Source organism: Elephas maximus, chromosome 3 (genome assembly GCF_024166365.1).
Source record: "Elephas maximus indicus isolate mEleMax1 chromosome 3, mEleMax1 primary haplotype, whole genome shotgun sequence".
Classification (NCBI taxonomy): Eukaryota; Metazoa; Chordata; class Mammalia; order Proboscidea; family Elephantidae; genus Elephas; species Elephas maximus.
Genome location: NC_064821.1, coordinates 61,031,108 through 61,048,517, shown reverse-complemented (window position 1 = coordinate 61,048,517; position 17,410 = coordinate 61,031,108). Strand labels below are relative to the sequence as shown.

At 39.6% G+C, this 17,410-nt stretch overlaps 1 protein-coding gene across 9 annotated transcripts in view; it reads left to right on the top strand.

Annotated features, from left to right (window-relative positions):
• Positions 1-17,410, top strand: part of HP1BP3 (heterochromatin protein 1 binding protein 3) — a 49,825-nt gene that overhangs the window by 21,198 nt on the left and 11,217 nt on the right. For 8 of the 9 annotated variants that reach the window (XM_049878163.1, XM_049878158.1, XM_049878159.1 and 5 more), the window contains 3 exons: positions 3,294-3,374; positions 4,788-4,939; positions 16,495-16,585. In XM_049878163.1, the coding sequence (XP_049734120.1) occupies positions 3,294-3,374; positions 4,788-4,939; positions 16,495-16,585 (324 nt within the window). The remainder of the gene's footprint in view (positions 1-3,293; positions 3,375-4,787; positions 4,940-16,494; positions 16,586-17,410) is intronic. The other variant, XM_049878162.1, reaches the window with a different exon arrangement.

Genomic DNA, 17,410 nt, shown 5'->3' with positions numbered 1-17,410 from the left:
TGGCACAAATCAAAAAAACAGAAAATAACAAATGGCAGAGAGGCTGCAGGGAGCTTTGAACTCTTACGCACTGCTGGTGGGAATGTAAAACGGTACAACCATTTCAGAAAACGATATGGCTCTTCCTTAAAAAGCTAGAAATAGAAGTACCATACGATCCAGCAGTCCCACTCCTGGAAATATGTCTTAGAGAAATAAGCGCCGTCACACGAATAGACATATCCACACCCATGTTCATTGCAACATTATTCACAATAGCAAAAAGATGGAAATAACCTAAGTGCTCATCAACAGATGAATGGATAAACTATGGTACATACACACAATGGAATACTATGCCACAGTAAAGCAAAAACACAAGGAGACAAGGTCTAGAAGGCAGAACGTTGACATGTTGTGGGGCTGTTAACCAGCGTCATAAAACAATACGTGTACTAACTGTTCAATGAGAAACTAGTTTGTTCTGTAAACCTTCATCTAAAGTACAATTAAAAAAACAAGAGGCTTAAAACCAAACCCGTTGCCGTTGAGTCAGTTCCGACTCATAGCGACCCTGTAAGACAGAGTAGAACTGCCCCATGGGGTTTCCAGGGAGTGCCTGGTGGATTCAAAATGCCAAACTTTTGGTTAGCAGCCATAGGTTTTAACCACTAAAAAACAATCTTTGGTAGTTACGAAGGAGGGGAGGAATGAGGATGGAAAGTCAGTAACTAGATAATAGGCAGTGTTAACATTGGTGAAAGGAAAGACAACGTAAGAGGGGAAGTCAGCACAACTTGATCAAGGCAAAGCCATAGAAGCTTCAGAGATACATCCGAACACCTCGAGGGACCAGGTTACTAGGGCTGAGGGCTGGGGACCATGGTCTTGAGGGACATCAGGTCAGTTGGCATAACATGGTTCATAAAGAAAATGTTCTGCATCCTACTTTGGTGAGTATTGTCTAGGGTCTTAAAAACTTGAGAGCAGCCATCTAAAATCTGTTGGTCCCATCACATTCGGAGCAAAGGAGAAAACCTAAGACACAAGGAAAATATAATCCAAAGGACTAATGGACCGTGTGAACCATAGCCTCCACTAGCCTGAGCTCAGAACTAGGTGGTGCCCAGCTACCAACACAGATAACTCTGACAGGGATCACAATAGAAGGTCCCAGACAGAGCAGGAGAAAAATGTAAAACAAAATTTAAATTTGCAAAAAAAAAAAAAAAACACCTGACTTACTGGTCTGAAAGAGACTGGAGGAACCCCAGGACTATGGCTCCGGACACTCTGCTAACTCAGAACTGAAGCCATTCCTGAAGTCCACCTTTCAGCCAAAGAGTAACCAGAAAACCAAACCTGCTGTTATCGAGTTAATTCCAACTCATAGCGACTCTGTAAGACAGTAGAACTGACTTCATAGAGTTCCAAGGAGTGCCTGGTGGATTCGAGCCACTGACCTTTTGGTTAGCAGCCGTAGCTCTTAACCACTGTGCCACCAGGGATTCCAGCCAAAGATTAGACAGGTCTATAAAACAAACAACACATGTGAGGAACGTGTTTCTTAGTTCAGTCGAGTGTATGAGAACAAATGGGCAACACCTGCCCAAAAGCAAAGATGAGAAGGCAGGAAGGGACAGAAAAACCAGATGAATGGACCGGGGAAACCTGAGGTGTAAAGGGAAAGAGGGCGTAAATGGATTGCGCTGGGTCCCCCAGAAATGTTATGTTGGGTAGGGTAGGCCATGATTACCAGTATTATATGATTGTCCACCATTTTGTCACCTGATGTGGTTTTATTATATGTTGTAAATCTTACCTCTGATGTTATGAGGCAGGATTAGAGCCAATTATGTTAATGAGGCAGAACTTAATCTACAAGACGAGGTCGTGCCTTAAGTCATTCCCTCTTGAGACATAAAAGAGAGAAGCCTGCAGAGAGATGGGGGGACCTCATACCACCAAGAAAGCAGTGCTGGGAGCAGAACACATCACTTGGATCTGGGGTTCCTGTGCTGAGAAGCTCCTAGGCTGGGGGAGCATTGATGAGAAGGACCATCCTTCGGAGCTGACAGAGAGAGAGAGCCTTCCCTTGGAGCTGGCACCTGAATTCAGACATCTAGCCTACTAGACTGTGAGAGAATAAATTTCTATTATAGCAGCACTAGATAGCTAAGATGGGGACAGTGCTGACTCATTGTGGGGAATGCAACCAATACCAAAACAATTTGTGTATAGATTTTTGAATGAGAAACTAATTTGCACTGTAAACTGCCACCTAAAACAACAAAATTAAAAATAATACACTAATTCAGCAGTTTGTATGTGTACAATTTAGTAACATTGATTACATTCTTCAAGTTGTGTGTACGTTCTCACCTTCTTTTTCTCAGTTATCCTCCTCCATTAACATAAACTCAGTGCTCCTTTAAGATTCCTATCTAATCTTTCAAGTTGCTGTTGTAAATTTGATCCATTATAGTTCTTAAAAGAGCATAATGTTCAAGGCAGACCTTTCTTACTACCTAAGTTAAACTATTATTTGGTTTTAAGAAGACTTCAGGGGATATTTTGGGTTTAAGATTTAAAGGTATCTCAAGATGATAGTTTTGGGGGTTCATCTACCCTCCATGGCTCCAGAAAACCTGGAGTCCATGAGTATTTGAAATTCTGGTCTGTATTTTCCCCCTTTTGATCAAGATTCTTCTGTAGAATCTTTGATCAAAACATCCAGTAATGGTAGCCAGACACCATCCATTTATGATCTGTTGGCAAAGGAGGCAGTTGGTGTTCATGGAGGCAGTTAGCCACACATTCCACGTCCTCCTCTTATTCCTGACTGTCCTTCCTCAAGTGAATAGAGATCAATTGTTGTGACTTCGATGGCCACTTGCAAGCTTTTAAGATCCCAGGCACTATACAATGAACTAGGAGGTACAACAGAAACACTAAACATGTTATTAGGCCAATTAACTGGGATGCCATGGAACTTTTTTTCAAAAGCTTGTAGTAGACTATTTAACCTGGTATCACAATAGCATTCTTCCTCAGCTTTGTAGATAAAAGCTCAGAGAAGTAACTCGGTTGTTAGTATTGAATAGCTGGATGGTACCAGGAAGTTCAGTCCCAAGCCTTTTGACTCCTCATCCACTGTTCTTTTTTCTCTGAAGAGTTAAACAGTACTTGACATTAGCTCTTGCGTTACCGTTTTCTGTAATCCCATTAGTCTAGTATAAAGTTTAAATGTGAATACCAGAATAATGTAAAAAGAAAGTATTGGTTATTGCAATTAAAATTAAGTTTTATTTTAGGTAAAAGGAAAAGGTGCTTCTGGGAGTTTTGTTGTAGTTCAGAAATCAAGAAGAACACCGCAGAAAGCCAGAAACAGAAAGGTGAGAAGAGTGTGCTATAGTTAAATTGAGCACTGTAATACTATTTAAACAAAAAAAAACAAAAAACCGACCTGCTATCGTCAAGTTGTTTCTGACCTATAGCAACCCTAGAGGACAGAGTAGAACTGCCCCATAGGGTTTCCAGGGGGCAGCTGGTGGATTTGAACTGCCAGCCTTTTGGTTAGCAGCCATATCACTTATCTACTGTGCCACCAGGGCTCGATGATACTATTAATAATGTTAAAAAAAAAAAAAAAAAAGCCTTTATTGAGTGTTCACTGTGTGCCAGACAGTGTACAAAGTGCGGCCTTTCTTGGGGTCTGACTTACCGTTATATCTTTTTTATAGAAAAAAAAACTAAGCCCTAGAGAGGCTATAAGTAATTTGCTTATTATCAGGCACCTGTTGTTGTTTGTTGTTAGGTGCTGTCAAGTTGGTTCCAACTCATAGCAACCCTAATTTGCTTATTATCAGCCACCTAGAGAGTGGAATATAGGAGTCCCTGAGTGGTGCAAACAGTTAAGCACGTGGCTACTAACCAAAAAGTTGGTGGTTCAAACTACCCAGCAGCACCACGGAAGAAAGTCCCGGTGATCTGATTCCGAAAGGTCCCAGCCGTTGAAAACCCTGTGCACAGCAGTCTGCCCTGAAACACGTGGGGTCGCCACGCGTCGGAATCCACTGGATGGCAGCAGGTGTTTGGTTTGGTACATAAATTATACTGCTTCCTGGGAAATGTCCTTTAAACTACAGGAGGCATGCAAGTACATTTACCCAGTGCTAGACCCCAGAACAGTTTTGATCCAGGACAGTTTTTCTTCTGTTTGTAAATGTTAACACTCCCCTTCCAAGACACACAATTCACTTATGTAAAGTATATCTGCATGCTATAATGAAATACCTAGTATTTCATTTACGTCAGCAGTTGAAATCATGAATATTCTTCTACATCTTTGTTTTTATAACTCTGAAGATTTTTACACTTTCTTCATAGAACTTTGAGACACTTCCAAAATGAGCTTTTGTGCATTGGTTTCTGGTACTACATGACCCTTTTTGTTCTTGTTATTGCTGTTAAAGAATTAATATCTTTAAAGTATATCATGCCTTTTTACTTTTACATGCGGATTTAACTCTTACAGTGAATTGGAGGTTTTTATCTCAAAGAAATTGTCACACAAGTGATGTTACACCACTGTGGTATGATTTGTTTGTGTGCAAAGAAGTGGCAGTTTTCTAGTAGCCAGTTGTTTTGGCAATCAACTGAGCAGTCAGTCTTCAGCAAAGAGAAATGAAACACAAGTTTTTCAAAATTTGAAATGTAAATTTGTAAAGCCTTCGAGTTGTATTTAGAAACATTTGAACAGAAAGCAGTATATTCTATAATGGTAATTTTTGGATCCTACATTTCAGAAGACTCCTGCAGTGGATCCAGAACCGCAAGTAAAATTGGAGGATATCCTCCCTCTGGCCTTCACGCGCCTTTGTGAACCTAAAGAAGCTTCCTACAGTCTCATCAGGAAATATGTGTCTCAGTATTATCCTAAACTTAGAGTGGACATCAGGTAGGAGCCGTCGGCTTGGATTTTAAAATACATCTGCTTCTGTTTACTAGACTTGAAGAACTTTAATTTCCCTAGCCTTTTTTCATGAAACAGGAGAAAGATTAAATATTCCAGAGAGATTAACTGAGCTAGGAATAAAAGCTTTTATGGGTGTTTTTTTTTTTTTTTTTTTTGTCCCATTATGTTTTCCTTTTTATATCTCCATGCGTAGTTCCTTTTAAAGCTCAAACCACATATTCTTTTTTTTTAATGTACTTTAAGTGAAAGTTTACAAATCAAGTCAGTCTGTCACATAAAAGCTTATATACACCTTACTCCATACTCCCACTTACTCTCCCCCTAATGAGTCAGCCCGCGCCCTCCTTCCAGTGTCTCCTTTCGTAACAATTTAGCCAGTTTCTAACCCTCTCTACCCTCCTATCTCCCCTCTAGACTTGAGATGCCAACACAGTCTCAAGTGTCCACCCGATACAAGTAGCTCACTCTTCACCCGCATCTCTCTCCAACCCATTGTCCAGTCCCTTCCATGTCCGATGAGTTGTCTTCGGGAATAGTTGCTGTCCTGGGCCAACAGAAGGTTTGGGGACCATGACCATCGGGATTCTTCTAGTCCTAGTCAGACCATTAAGTCTGGTCTTTTTATGAGAATTTGGGGTCTGCAACCCACTGTTCTTCTGCTCCCTCAGGGGTTCTCTGCTGTGCTCCCTGTCGGGGCAGGCATCTGTTGTGGCCAGGCACCATCTAGTTCTTCTGGTCTCAGGATGATGTAAGTCTCTGGTTCATGTGGCCCTTTCTGTCTCTTGGGCTCATAGTTATCGTGTGACCTTGGTGTTCTTCATTCTGCTTTGATCCAGGTGGGTTGAGACCAATTGATGCATCTCAGGTGGCCGTTTGTTAGCATTTAAGACCCCAGACGCCACACTTCAAAGTGGGATGCAGAATGTTTTCATAATAGAATTATTTTGCCAATTGACTTAGAAGTCCCCTTAAGCCATAGTCCCCAAACCCCCGCCCTTGCTCTGCTGACCTTCGAAGCATTCAGTTTATCCCGGGAACTTCTTTGCTTTTGGTCCAGTCCAGTTGAGCTGACCTTCCATGTATTGAGTATTGTCCTTCCCTTCACCTAAGGTAGTTCTTGTCTACTAACTAATCAGTAAATAACCCTCTCCCACCCTTCCTCCCTCCCCCCTTCATAACCACAAAAGTATGTGTTCTTCTCAGTCAAACCACATATTCTTTTTCAGGACCCTGATATACTATCTTTTTCGTTTTTTGTCAGCTGCTAGGATATTCATTGTTGAACACTGTGTCCTCACCAATGCTCATGAATTTTATTTAGAGTTATGGCCAAGAACACAAGAAAATTCAGGCTTGTGTAAACACTTAACATCTACATATAAATAGCATAATAGCTTCATCATTTAAACATATACAGGCAGTCCCTGATTACAAACGAGTTCCATTCTTAAGTTTGTCTTTAAGTCGAATTTGTACCTAAACCGAAACAGGTATAGTTTATATCTGATGTCAGTTAATCAAATGTTTGTCTTAGTATATAGTGTATCTTTCTGTGTATTAAAAACATTAAATACTTCCAGATACAGAAAAACATCTTTAACGTAATACAATAATAATGTTTTGATGCACATCACAAAGTAGAACCCATTCATTGTTGCAGACCATTGTGTGCAACTCTAATTTTTGACATAACAGGCTTTAGGGGGGCTGGTTCGCAACTGCGGGCTGTACCTAATTCACACGTTCATAACCTTGGGGCTGCCTGTAATAGAAAATTCTGAGAGAATTTTGATGATAATTCATTTGTAAACCTTGCAACTTAAAAACATCTTGACTGATTATTTAGATAGTCACACGTGCTTGGTTGTGGAATCATGCAGGCATATTTGTTTAAATTGTGATTCACAGAATTTGTATTTTGAGTATGTTTTTGTAAGATTTTCATTGTGATAACTTTTGGAAATTTGTGTTTAACCCACGGTTCTGTCTACGGATATAACTATATGGAATGCACATTGTTCTCATCAGTTTAGTAGCAGCATTGACTCGTATTACTGAAGAATACAGTTAGAGTTGCTGAGGCGTGAGCCCAGAAATCACATTTTCAGAAAAGCACTTAGTGCTATTCCAAGTGCCAAATTAAAGAGTTAGTAAAATAGTGCAAAAGAAAGGGGAATCATAGAAAATCTGAAATTCCTATCTTGATATTTCTGTGCTTGTTATGCCCTTAGTATAGTAGTAATAACCACAGTTGCAACTGGATCAGGAATGCATTTGTATGATGCACTTAAAGATAGAAACATGTTTCACTTTTATCCCCCTTTGTTGTTGCCATTAGGTGCCATCGGTTCTGACTCATAGTGACCCTGTGCGTAACAGAACAAAACACTGTCTGGTCCTGCACCATCCTTACAATCGTTGTTATGCTTGAGCCCGTTGTTGCAGCCACTGTGTCAGTCCGCCTTGTTGAGGACCTTCTTCTTTTCTGCTGACCCTGTACTTTACCAAGCATGATGGCCTTCTTCAGGGACTGATCTCTCCTGACGGCATATCCGAAGTATTATAAGATGCAGTCTCGCCATCCTTGCTTCTAAGGAGCATTCTGGTTGTGCTTCTTCCAAGACAGATTTGTTCATTCTTTTGGCAGTTCATAGTATGTTCAATATTCTTCTCCAACACCACAATTCAAAGGGGTCAATTCTTCTACGGTCTTCCCTTATTCATTGTCCAGCTTTCACATGCATATGACACAATTGAAAATACCATGGCTTGGGTCCGGCACGCCTTAGTCTTCAAGCTAACATCTTTGCTTTTCAATACTTTAAAGAGGTCCCTTGTAGCAAATTTGCCCAAGGCAATACTTCTTTTGATTTCTTGACTGCTGCTTCCATGGGTGTTGATTGTGGATCCAAGTAAAATGAAATCCTTGACAACTTCAATCTTTTCTCCATTTATCATGATGATGTTTATTGCTCCAGTTGTGAGAATTTTTGTTTTCTTTATGTTGAAGTGTAATCCATACTGAAGGCTGTGATCTTTGATCTTCATCAGTAAGAGCTTCAAGTCCTGTTCAGTTTCAGCAAGTAAGGTTGTGTTATAACGCAGGTTGTTAATGAGTCTTCCTCCAATCCAGCTTCATACAGCCCAGCTTCTTGGATTATTTGCTCAGCATACGGATTGAATAGGTATGGTGAAAGGATACAACCCTGACGCACACCTTTCCTAACTTTAAACCACGCAGTATCCCCTTGTTCTGTTCGAACGACTTCCTCTTGATCTCTCTGCAGGTTCCTCATGAGCACAATTAAGTGTTCTGGAATTCCCGTTCTTCTCAATGTTATCCATAATGTGTTATGATCCACACAGACAAATGCCTTTGCATAGTCAGTAAAACACAGGTAAACATCCTTCTGGTATTCTCTACATTCAGCCAGGATCCATCTGACATCAGCAGTGATATCCCTGGTTCCACATCCTCTTCTGAATCTGGCTTGAATTTCTGGGAGTTCCCTGTCTTTATACTGCTGTAGCCACTTTTGAATGATCTTCAGCAAAATTTTGCTTGTGTGTGATATTAATAATATTGTTCAATAATTGCCTCATTCAGTTGGATCACCTTTCTTGGGAATTGGCATAAATATGGATCTCTTCCAGTCAGTTGGCCAGGAAGCTGTCTTCCATATTTCTTGGCATAGACGAGTGAGCACCTCCAGTGCTGCATCTGTTTGTTGAAACATCTCAATTGATACTCTGTCAATTGCTGGATCCTTATTTTTCGCCAGTGCCTTCAGAGCAGCTTGGACTTCTTCCTTCAGTAGCATCAGTTCCTGATGATATGCTACCTCTTGAAATGTTTGAACATCGACTAATTCTTTTTGGTATAATGATTCTGTGTATCCCTTCCATCTTCTTTTGATGCTTCCTGCATTGTTTAATATTTTCCCCATAGAATCCTTCGCTATTGCAACTCGAGGCTTGAATTTTTTCTTCAGTTCTTTCAGCTTGAGAAACGCTGACCATGTTTTTCCCATTTGGTTTTCTATCTCCAGCTCTTTGCACAGGACGTTATAGTACTTTACTTTGTCTTCTCAAGCCTCCCTTTGAAATCTTACGTTCACTTCTTTTACTTTACCTTTTCTTCCTTTTGCTTTAGCTGCTGGACGTAGGAGTGCAAGTTTCAGAGTCTCGTTTGACACCCATCTTGGTCTTTTCAGTGACCTCTTGCTTTCTTCATGTGTGATATCCTTGATGTCATTCCACAACTCGTCTGGTCTTCGGTCATTAGTGTTCAACGCATCAAATCTATTCTTGAGATAGTTTCTAAATTCAAATGGGATATACTCAAGGTCATATTTTGGCTCTCGTGGACTTGCTCTGATTTTCTTCAGTTTTGGCTTGTACTTGGATTTGAGCAGTTGATGACCTGTTCCACAGTTGTCCCCTGGGCTTGTTCTTACTGATATTGAGCTTTTTCACTGTCTCTTTCCACAGATGTAGTCGATTTGATTCCTTTGTGTTCCATCTGGCGAGGTCCATGTGTATAGTCACCGTTTATGTTGGTGAAAAAGGTATTTGCAATGAAGTCGCTGGTTTTGCAAAATTTCATCATTTGATCTCTTTATGCTCTACTTTTTGGTGACTGGAGATCCTGTGTTCCCTGAGCTTTTTTTTGTCTTTATGGTTCTACTCTACTTACATAATACAGTGTGTTGCCACCAGTGTAACTTCACTTCGTGTCTAGTCTTGTGAAACATTTCCCATCACCATCTTATCTTGAAACAAAATTTGCCTGATAATAGCTTGTCAACCCAAAGATGCTAGTGAACCTGAAGACCTTTTCCCATGATTCTTTTCTTCTCTTTACTTTTGTGAAACCATGTTGATTTCCTCCACCTCTGGCCATAGAGGAGTTCTGTTATACATACGTTTAACTTGAAAAATTCAGCTATCTGTGTTGTTAGGTGCCATTAAGTCAGCTTGTTATATTATACATAGCAACCCTATGCATAAAAGATGAAAATGTTGCCCAGTCCTGTGCCATCCTTGCAGTTGTTGCTGTGTTTGAGCCTGTTCTTGCAGACAGTGTCAGTCTATCTCGTTGAGGGTTGCCCTCTTTTTTGCTGACCCTTTACTTTACCAAGCATGATGTCTTTCTCTGGCAATTGTTACCTCTTGATGACATGTCCAAAGTAAGTGAGAGGGAGTTTCTCTATCCTGGCTTCTGAGGAACATTCTGACTGTACTTTCTCTAAGATTAATTTATTCATTTATCTGGCAGTCCATGGCATAGTCGGTATTCTTTGCCAGTACCACAATTCTAATAGGTCAGTTCTTCTTTGGTCTTCCTTTTTCATTGTCCAGCTTTCATAGGTATATGAGGCGATTAAAAATACCATAGCATGGGTTAGAAGCACTTGAGTCATCAAAGTGTCATCTTTGCTTTTTAACACTTTTTTAAAGAGATCTTCTGCCGCAGATTTACCCAATGCAGTATGTCCTTTGACTTCTTTTTTTGTTTTTCTTAATTGTGCATTAAGTGAAGGTTTACAGAGCAAATCAGTTTCCTATTCAATAATTTATAAACAAATTGTTTCATGATGTTGGTTGCAGTCCCCGCAATATGTCAGCACTTTCCCCATTATCACCCCGAGGTCCCCGTTTCCATTCATCCGATATTCCTGTCCCATCCTGCCGTCTCATCTTTGCTTTTGGGCCGATGTTGTCCATTTGGTCTCATATAGATGGTTGTTCCAAGGAGCATTTTCCTCATGGATATTAAACTGTTTATTTTATGGGCCTGTTCATTGTTGGGCTGAAAGATGATCTCTGGGAACGGCTTTAGTTCTAAGTTAGAAGGCTGTCTAAGGGCTGTAGTCTCAGAGATTCCTCCAGTCTCTCTCAGACCAGTAAGTCTGATGTTTTTTATGAATATGAATTTTGTTCTACATTTTTTTCCCACTCTAACCAGGACCTTCTGTTGTGATCCCGGTCAGAGTAGTTGGTAGTGGTAGCTGGGCATCATCTAGTTCTTCTGGTCGCAGGCTAGTAGAGACTGTGGTTCCTGTGGTCCATTAGTCCTTTGGACTAATTGCTTCCTTGAGTCCTTGGTTTTCTTCACTCTCCTTTGCTCCTGGCAGAGAGAGACCAATAGTTTTATCTTTGATGGCCACTCGCAAGCTTTTAAGACCCACGTCACTAGGATATAGAACATTATTTTTATGAGCTATGTTAAGCTAGTTGACCTGAATGTCCCCCAAGACTATGGTCTCTAGCCTCCAAACTCAGTAACTCAGTCCCTCTAAGTGTTTGGGTATGTCTAGGAAATTTCCATGGCTGTGACCCTTATGTACTTTATTGTGTATATATGGATATACATGGAGCACATACAAGTAAGTGTATAGAAATACCTACAGTCAAACGTACATGCCCATGTGCTCTCTCCCATCTATTCCGTGTTCATATCTACCTATGTATCCACTGATAAACAATTGTTTATTATTTCTGTTGTCGCAGGATTGTATATATTAAAGTATTTACTGTCGTTGGCTTTTATTCTTGTGTATCTCTCAGGTTGTGCTGACTTCCCCCGTACTGTGTTTTGCCTTTCCCCTCACCAAAGTTAACACGTCTACTTTGTAGTTAGTGATTTTCTCTCCCTCCTTCCATCCCTGGTGACCAGCAGAGAATGTTTCTTTCTGTGTATAAACTTTCTCTTGGGTTTTAATGATAGTGGTCTCATACATTATTTGTCCTTTTGTGACTTCCTCAGCCCTCTCAGAGTCATACTGTCTGACCTTCCATTTCCTCTCTGACCTAATTTCCTACTGCTCTTTTCTCCCCTGCAGGCCTCAGTGCCCTTGTGGCACAGTTGATAAGTGCTTGCCCACTAACCAATACGTCAGTGGTTTGAACCCACCAGCCATTCTGTGGAGAAAGATGTGGCAGTCTGCTTCTGTAAAGATTTACAGCCTTGGAAACCCTATGGAGCAGTTCCGTTCTGTCTTATAGGGTCACTATGAGTTGGAATCGACTCAGTGGCAGTGGGTTTGGCCTCAGAGCCTTTATGCTTGCTGTTCCCTCTGCCTGGATGGTTCTTCCCCCATAATCCATTTTGCTCGTTCTTTGACTTCCTTCAGGTTTTTCTTCCATTGTTATCACCACAGGTTTGCCTTGGCTACCTTACTTTTTTTTTTTTTTTTTAATCTTGGACATTTTCAAGCATATGCAAAAGAGCAGACAGAATATAACCATCAGACTGACGTCACTCTAACAAAAATGAACAGTAATTATTATCTAAACCTAGTTCATGTTAACATGTTCCCACTTGTCTCCAGAATGACTTTTTACAGTTGGCTTATTTGAATTAATCTCCAAACATGGCCCACACATTGTGTTTGATTGATGTGATGCCCTACATTTCAGTTGCAACCTTTCTTCTCTTGCCCAGCACTGAATCCTGCTTCTCTACCTTGTTTTTCACCGTAGAGTTCATCATATTCTAACATAATACAAACTTTATTTGCTCTATGTCATTAGAATGTCAGAATCCTTAAGGCCAGAAATTTTGTTTTTATTGTTTACTGATGTTCCCCCATTAGACACACTGCTGTGTGCATACCACACAAAACCAAAAAACCCATTGCCATTGGGTCAATTCCGACTCATCGTGACCCTACAGGACAGAGTAGAACTGCTGCATAGGGTTTCCAAGGAGCAGCTGGTGGATTTGAACTGCTGATCTTTTGGTTTACAGCTAAGTTCTTAACCACTGAGCTACCAGGGTTCTGCATAGCACACAGTAGAAGTTTAATAAATATTAGTTGAAAGAATAAATGAATAAAGTATGGGCACTTCTGGCCATTCCACTCAAGGAACATATGCCCTGGAGCCGCATGTGAGATGAGACATCAGTCATAGTTGTTCCCATGTATTAGAGATTGTAGAGCATTGTGGTTAAGAGCACAGGCTTTGGAACTAGACCCATTAGGCTTAAACCCTGGCTCTGTGATTTTCTAGCCTTGTATCCTTGGAGCAGTTGCCTTTTTGTACCTCAGTTTTGTCACTGATAAACAGTATCTTATGAGGCTTAATCTATTAACACATGTTAACAACTTAGAAAGAGGCCTGGCACCTAGTAAGTGCTCCTAATATTAGTATGACTGATTAATCAGTCTCAGGACCACCCTAATTCTCAGTAGTATCTCATCAAGCTAAATATGATTCTGATGGTTGAAGGCAGTGTTTTCTGGTATAACATGCAATTCATCTAAATGTAAGTCACTGCTTTCGTTTGATAACAGCGACTTTTTTTTTTTTTTTTGGGTAATCCTAGAGGAAAAACTCTGCGTATTAGATTTTCACAGAGACTCTGGTTTGCCTTTAGAAATTTTCAAGAGTAATCCTGCCTATATAGCATTAGAAATACAAATGTTAAAATCTAACCCTTGTGTAAGATGTAAGTTCACCATATTCTCTTTCTGATTTTTCTTTCTACCCATATCAGAAAGTGAACATATACCCCAAGATTTAGTTTTATGTGGTATATTTTATGCATACTAATTTGGAGACCTCTTAGATTCTTAACAGTTTCAACTCTAAGTAATTTCAAGAGTCTCTTGATCGTCTTAATTCCATCTATGCATTCCTAAAAACTGATGTACATCTCTTGTTTCAATTCCTACCACTCACCACCCTTGCTGCGGACAGGTGCAGTTCGTTCTCTGTCCCTCAGCTTTGATTCTTTCAGTACATAGATTTTATTTTTCTCTCGTCGCAGACTGACTGTACACAGGTGGAAAACATGGTCACCAGTGGCCTAACACCTAATTTATCACCCAGTTTTCCCCTCCTTTCTAATTAAACTGGTCAAATCACCATCTTATTTTTTTTAAGTTGGTATAATAATAATAGTCCCTTGAATTTGTGTAAGTCTTTATAAAATATTGTTGTTGACATAGTTTCCCATAATTTTCAAAATAGACTTAAAAACATATATTCATATCCCAGTTTTGCTGATAAAAGCCTTTCCCAGGCTACCTGGCTGTTCACCAGTGAAGCCAGAACTTTATATTGAAAGGAGTATGCATAGCATAGCGAATGAGAGTACAGAATCTGTCATCAAACTGCCTGAATTTGTAGCCTGGTTCTTCCATTGCCTAGCTGTGTGAAGAAATCAATTTTTTGTCACTTGCCCATCTATAAAGCAGGGGCAATAATAGTACATATTTCTTAAAGTTGTTGTATTACCTTTAGTCTTCACACGTAAAATGTTCAGAACAGCCCTTGATGACATAGTAAGTGCAAAATAGTGTGATACAGACTGTAAGTACAATAGAATTTTTCAGGAAAAAGAGCTGTGTCTGGGAGTTAGCAGTAAATTAAAGAGATGAGAATTGAATAGGTCTGGAGTTTGAATGGGTTGACAGAGTGGGGAAGGCATTCTCGAAGGAGCTCCATGAAAAAACCTGCAGAGGCAGGAGTTGGCATTCTCATTTGGTAACCCAGTGAGAGAAGCCTGTCTCTGACTGGGTCTGGACTAGCCAGGGCCAGGACCATGTCATGGAAAGGCTTTGAAGCTGTGTGGAGGTATTAAGACCTGTGACCTGGTCAGTTGAGTAACATAATAAAGGGGCCTTTGTAGGTTATTGACCTTACAGTGATATGCACCATGAAAACAGAAGCAGCACCGTGCCTAGCAGGAGGGGAATAGTGGCTTTGTAGCAAGGCTGTGGCAGTGATTGGAGAGAAAAGGCGAATCTGAGAAGCTTTGAAGCAGTCAGTAAGTATAGTTTTACCAGGAGATAGGAGTGAGTGACAGAACTCTGAGGTTTCTAAAAGCCCAAGACAAGGTTTGTGCTAGAGTAAAGGTGGATATCACTACGAAAACAGATGTTAAGAAGAGAACCAATTTAACTGCTGTTTGTTCCTGGAGCATTTTAAACTTCGGTTAAGAAGGTTCTTCTTAGACCAGTTATTTAATCGGGTAAACACAACTTGGGTTTTAATGTTTTACTTAAGCTAATGTGATCTTTTTTGTTTCTCCCATTGAAAATCAGGGAAAACAGCCTATAAGCAGTCTTACATAGCAATTAATAGGAACGTTATTTGACACAGTTAAGTCACTCACTAAGCTGTGCACCCAAAGCTCTGTGCACATACTTCAAGCTTGGCCCGTATTGTTCTCTAATGATCTATGTGTTCATCATCTCTTAAATTCCTTGAGTTTAGGGTCCAGGTCTTTGTGTTGATTCCTCCGTTAGTCATAATAAATACTCAGTGAATGTTTGTGAAATTGAATGGTGTGGGGGGGCGGGTGGGGAGGCCATGCCATTAATTTCATTAGTCCTGAATGGGATGGTACTGATTGTGGAATATTTTAATTGAGAGTTTTTTTAAGTTGGGAATTTCTTTATTTGGAGCGTTAGGGATGTGTAAGATTTGATAAATTAGTGCCTATTCCCTAGCACCCTGTTGAAACATGGGATCCTCTTCACCCTTCTCTCCCAGCATATCGAAGATATAATCAGCAGCTCCAGGGTCAACTCAGCCTGTGATGCTTTGTGGTTAAATAAAAGATTCAAAATTTCTTCACAGAAAATATCGAAGTGTGGTAAAGCACCTCAAGTGATAAAAATCATATCCTGCCTCTCAGTGGCACTGCCCACTGAAATTTTCTGTCTACCTATCAACTAACTAGTTTCAAATAAGTCTCATGATATTCTGCCCATTGGCGTGCTAGTAATTCCTGAGAGGTGTGGCAAAACATAACCCATTCCTGAATTATTATTAACCTTTTTCCTCGGATGTCCTGTTGTTGGCCTGAATATATAGTTTTGCATTTGATTCTGTCTTCCCTTTCTACACCACAGTCCCCTTTAAGCCCCTAGTCACCTTGATTTATTTTTCCCTGCACCAGCATTTGCCCACTTATCATCCAGATAGAATAGCCCCTTGATAGAACAGCTCTTGTTTCAACACTTTGTTCGAGATACATTTAATGATATTTAACTTCTCCTTGCCCACCATTTGGTCTTGATAACTTTTTTTTTTTTAAGCTTCAACCCTTTTAAGGTAGCAACCTATTTTCTTTCTCAGGGAATTGTATTAGGCTGACTTTAGGTACTGGTTTCAAAAAGTGACTCCGTTTGTTTTTTTGTTAAATGTGTATGTGTTTTTTTGTTTTTTTGTTTTTTTTTTTGATCTGGAAATTTTGCCTCAGAGAATTCCAGAGTTGGATGGTTGATTACGTGGTTCGGTCACTGTTTTTGATCAGATGATAGGATTTTAGAGTGCCCTGGCAATTTGGAAATTAATTCTATATTATATAAACTGTACGGGTAATGACACCTTCTTTGCTTGAAAAAAAAAAGTGCCACTTGTTAAGAGTGCCAGCAGTGTGTTAATTACTTTATTGTTCATTTTAACAAAGTACTACATATAAGAATCAGAACTTTAGACATGGGAATAGCCCTAGATCTATTTCTTCAAGTTTTTCCTTCACTGACATATTTATCTCTACTTCTTGTTTTTCTCTGCAGGCCTCAGCTGTTGAAGAATGCTCTGCAGAAAGCAGTAGAGAGAGGCCAGTTAGAACAAATAACTGGCAAAGGTGCTTCGGGGACATTTCAGGTTAGAGGCTAAAAGTCTTGGTTGTAGAGAAGCAGTTTGCAAACTTTTTGGTTTCAGGACCTCCTTGTACTCTAAAAATTTGTTAAGGACCCCAAAGAGCTTGTGTTTATGTGGGTTATATCTATCCGTATTTACCAAACTAGAAATTACAGCTGAGGAAAATTTTTAAATGTTTATTAATTCATTTAAAAGTAACAATAGTAAACCTACTATATGTTAACATTAGTAAACATTTATTGTGAAAAATTATATTTTCCAAAACAAATAATGAGAAGTGACATTGTTTATATTTTTGTCTTAATAAAACATTATAAAGCTGGCTTAATAGAAGACAGCTGGTATCTGTTCCAATATGATATATTGAACACTACGAAGAAAATCTAGCCTCACACAGAAATATAGTGAGAAAAGAGGATATTTTAAGATAATTTTAAACGGTTGTGGATATTCTTTGCTGGTACTACACCACAACTGAATAAATCTTAGGTTTTTTTAAACAGCTTTATCAAGGTATGATTTCCATACCATAAAATTCACTCATTTTAAGTTACAATTTACAATTCAGTTATTTTTAGTAAATTTACAGACTTGTACAGTTGTCATCACAATCCAATTTTAGAATATTTCCATCACCCAAAAAAGATTGCTTGTGTCCATTTACATGTAGTCACTCCCTGTCCCCACCCCTGGCCTCAGACAACCTACTAATCTATTTTCTCTGTACATAGATTTGCCTTTTCTGCACATTTCATATAAATGGAACATAAAATGTATGGGTTTTTTTTTTGTCTGACTTCTTTCACTTAGCATAATGTTTTTGCATGT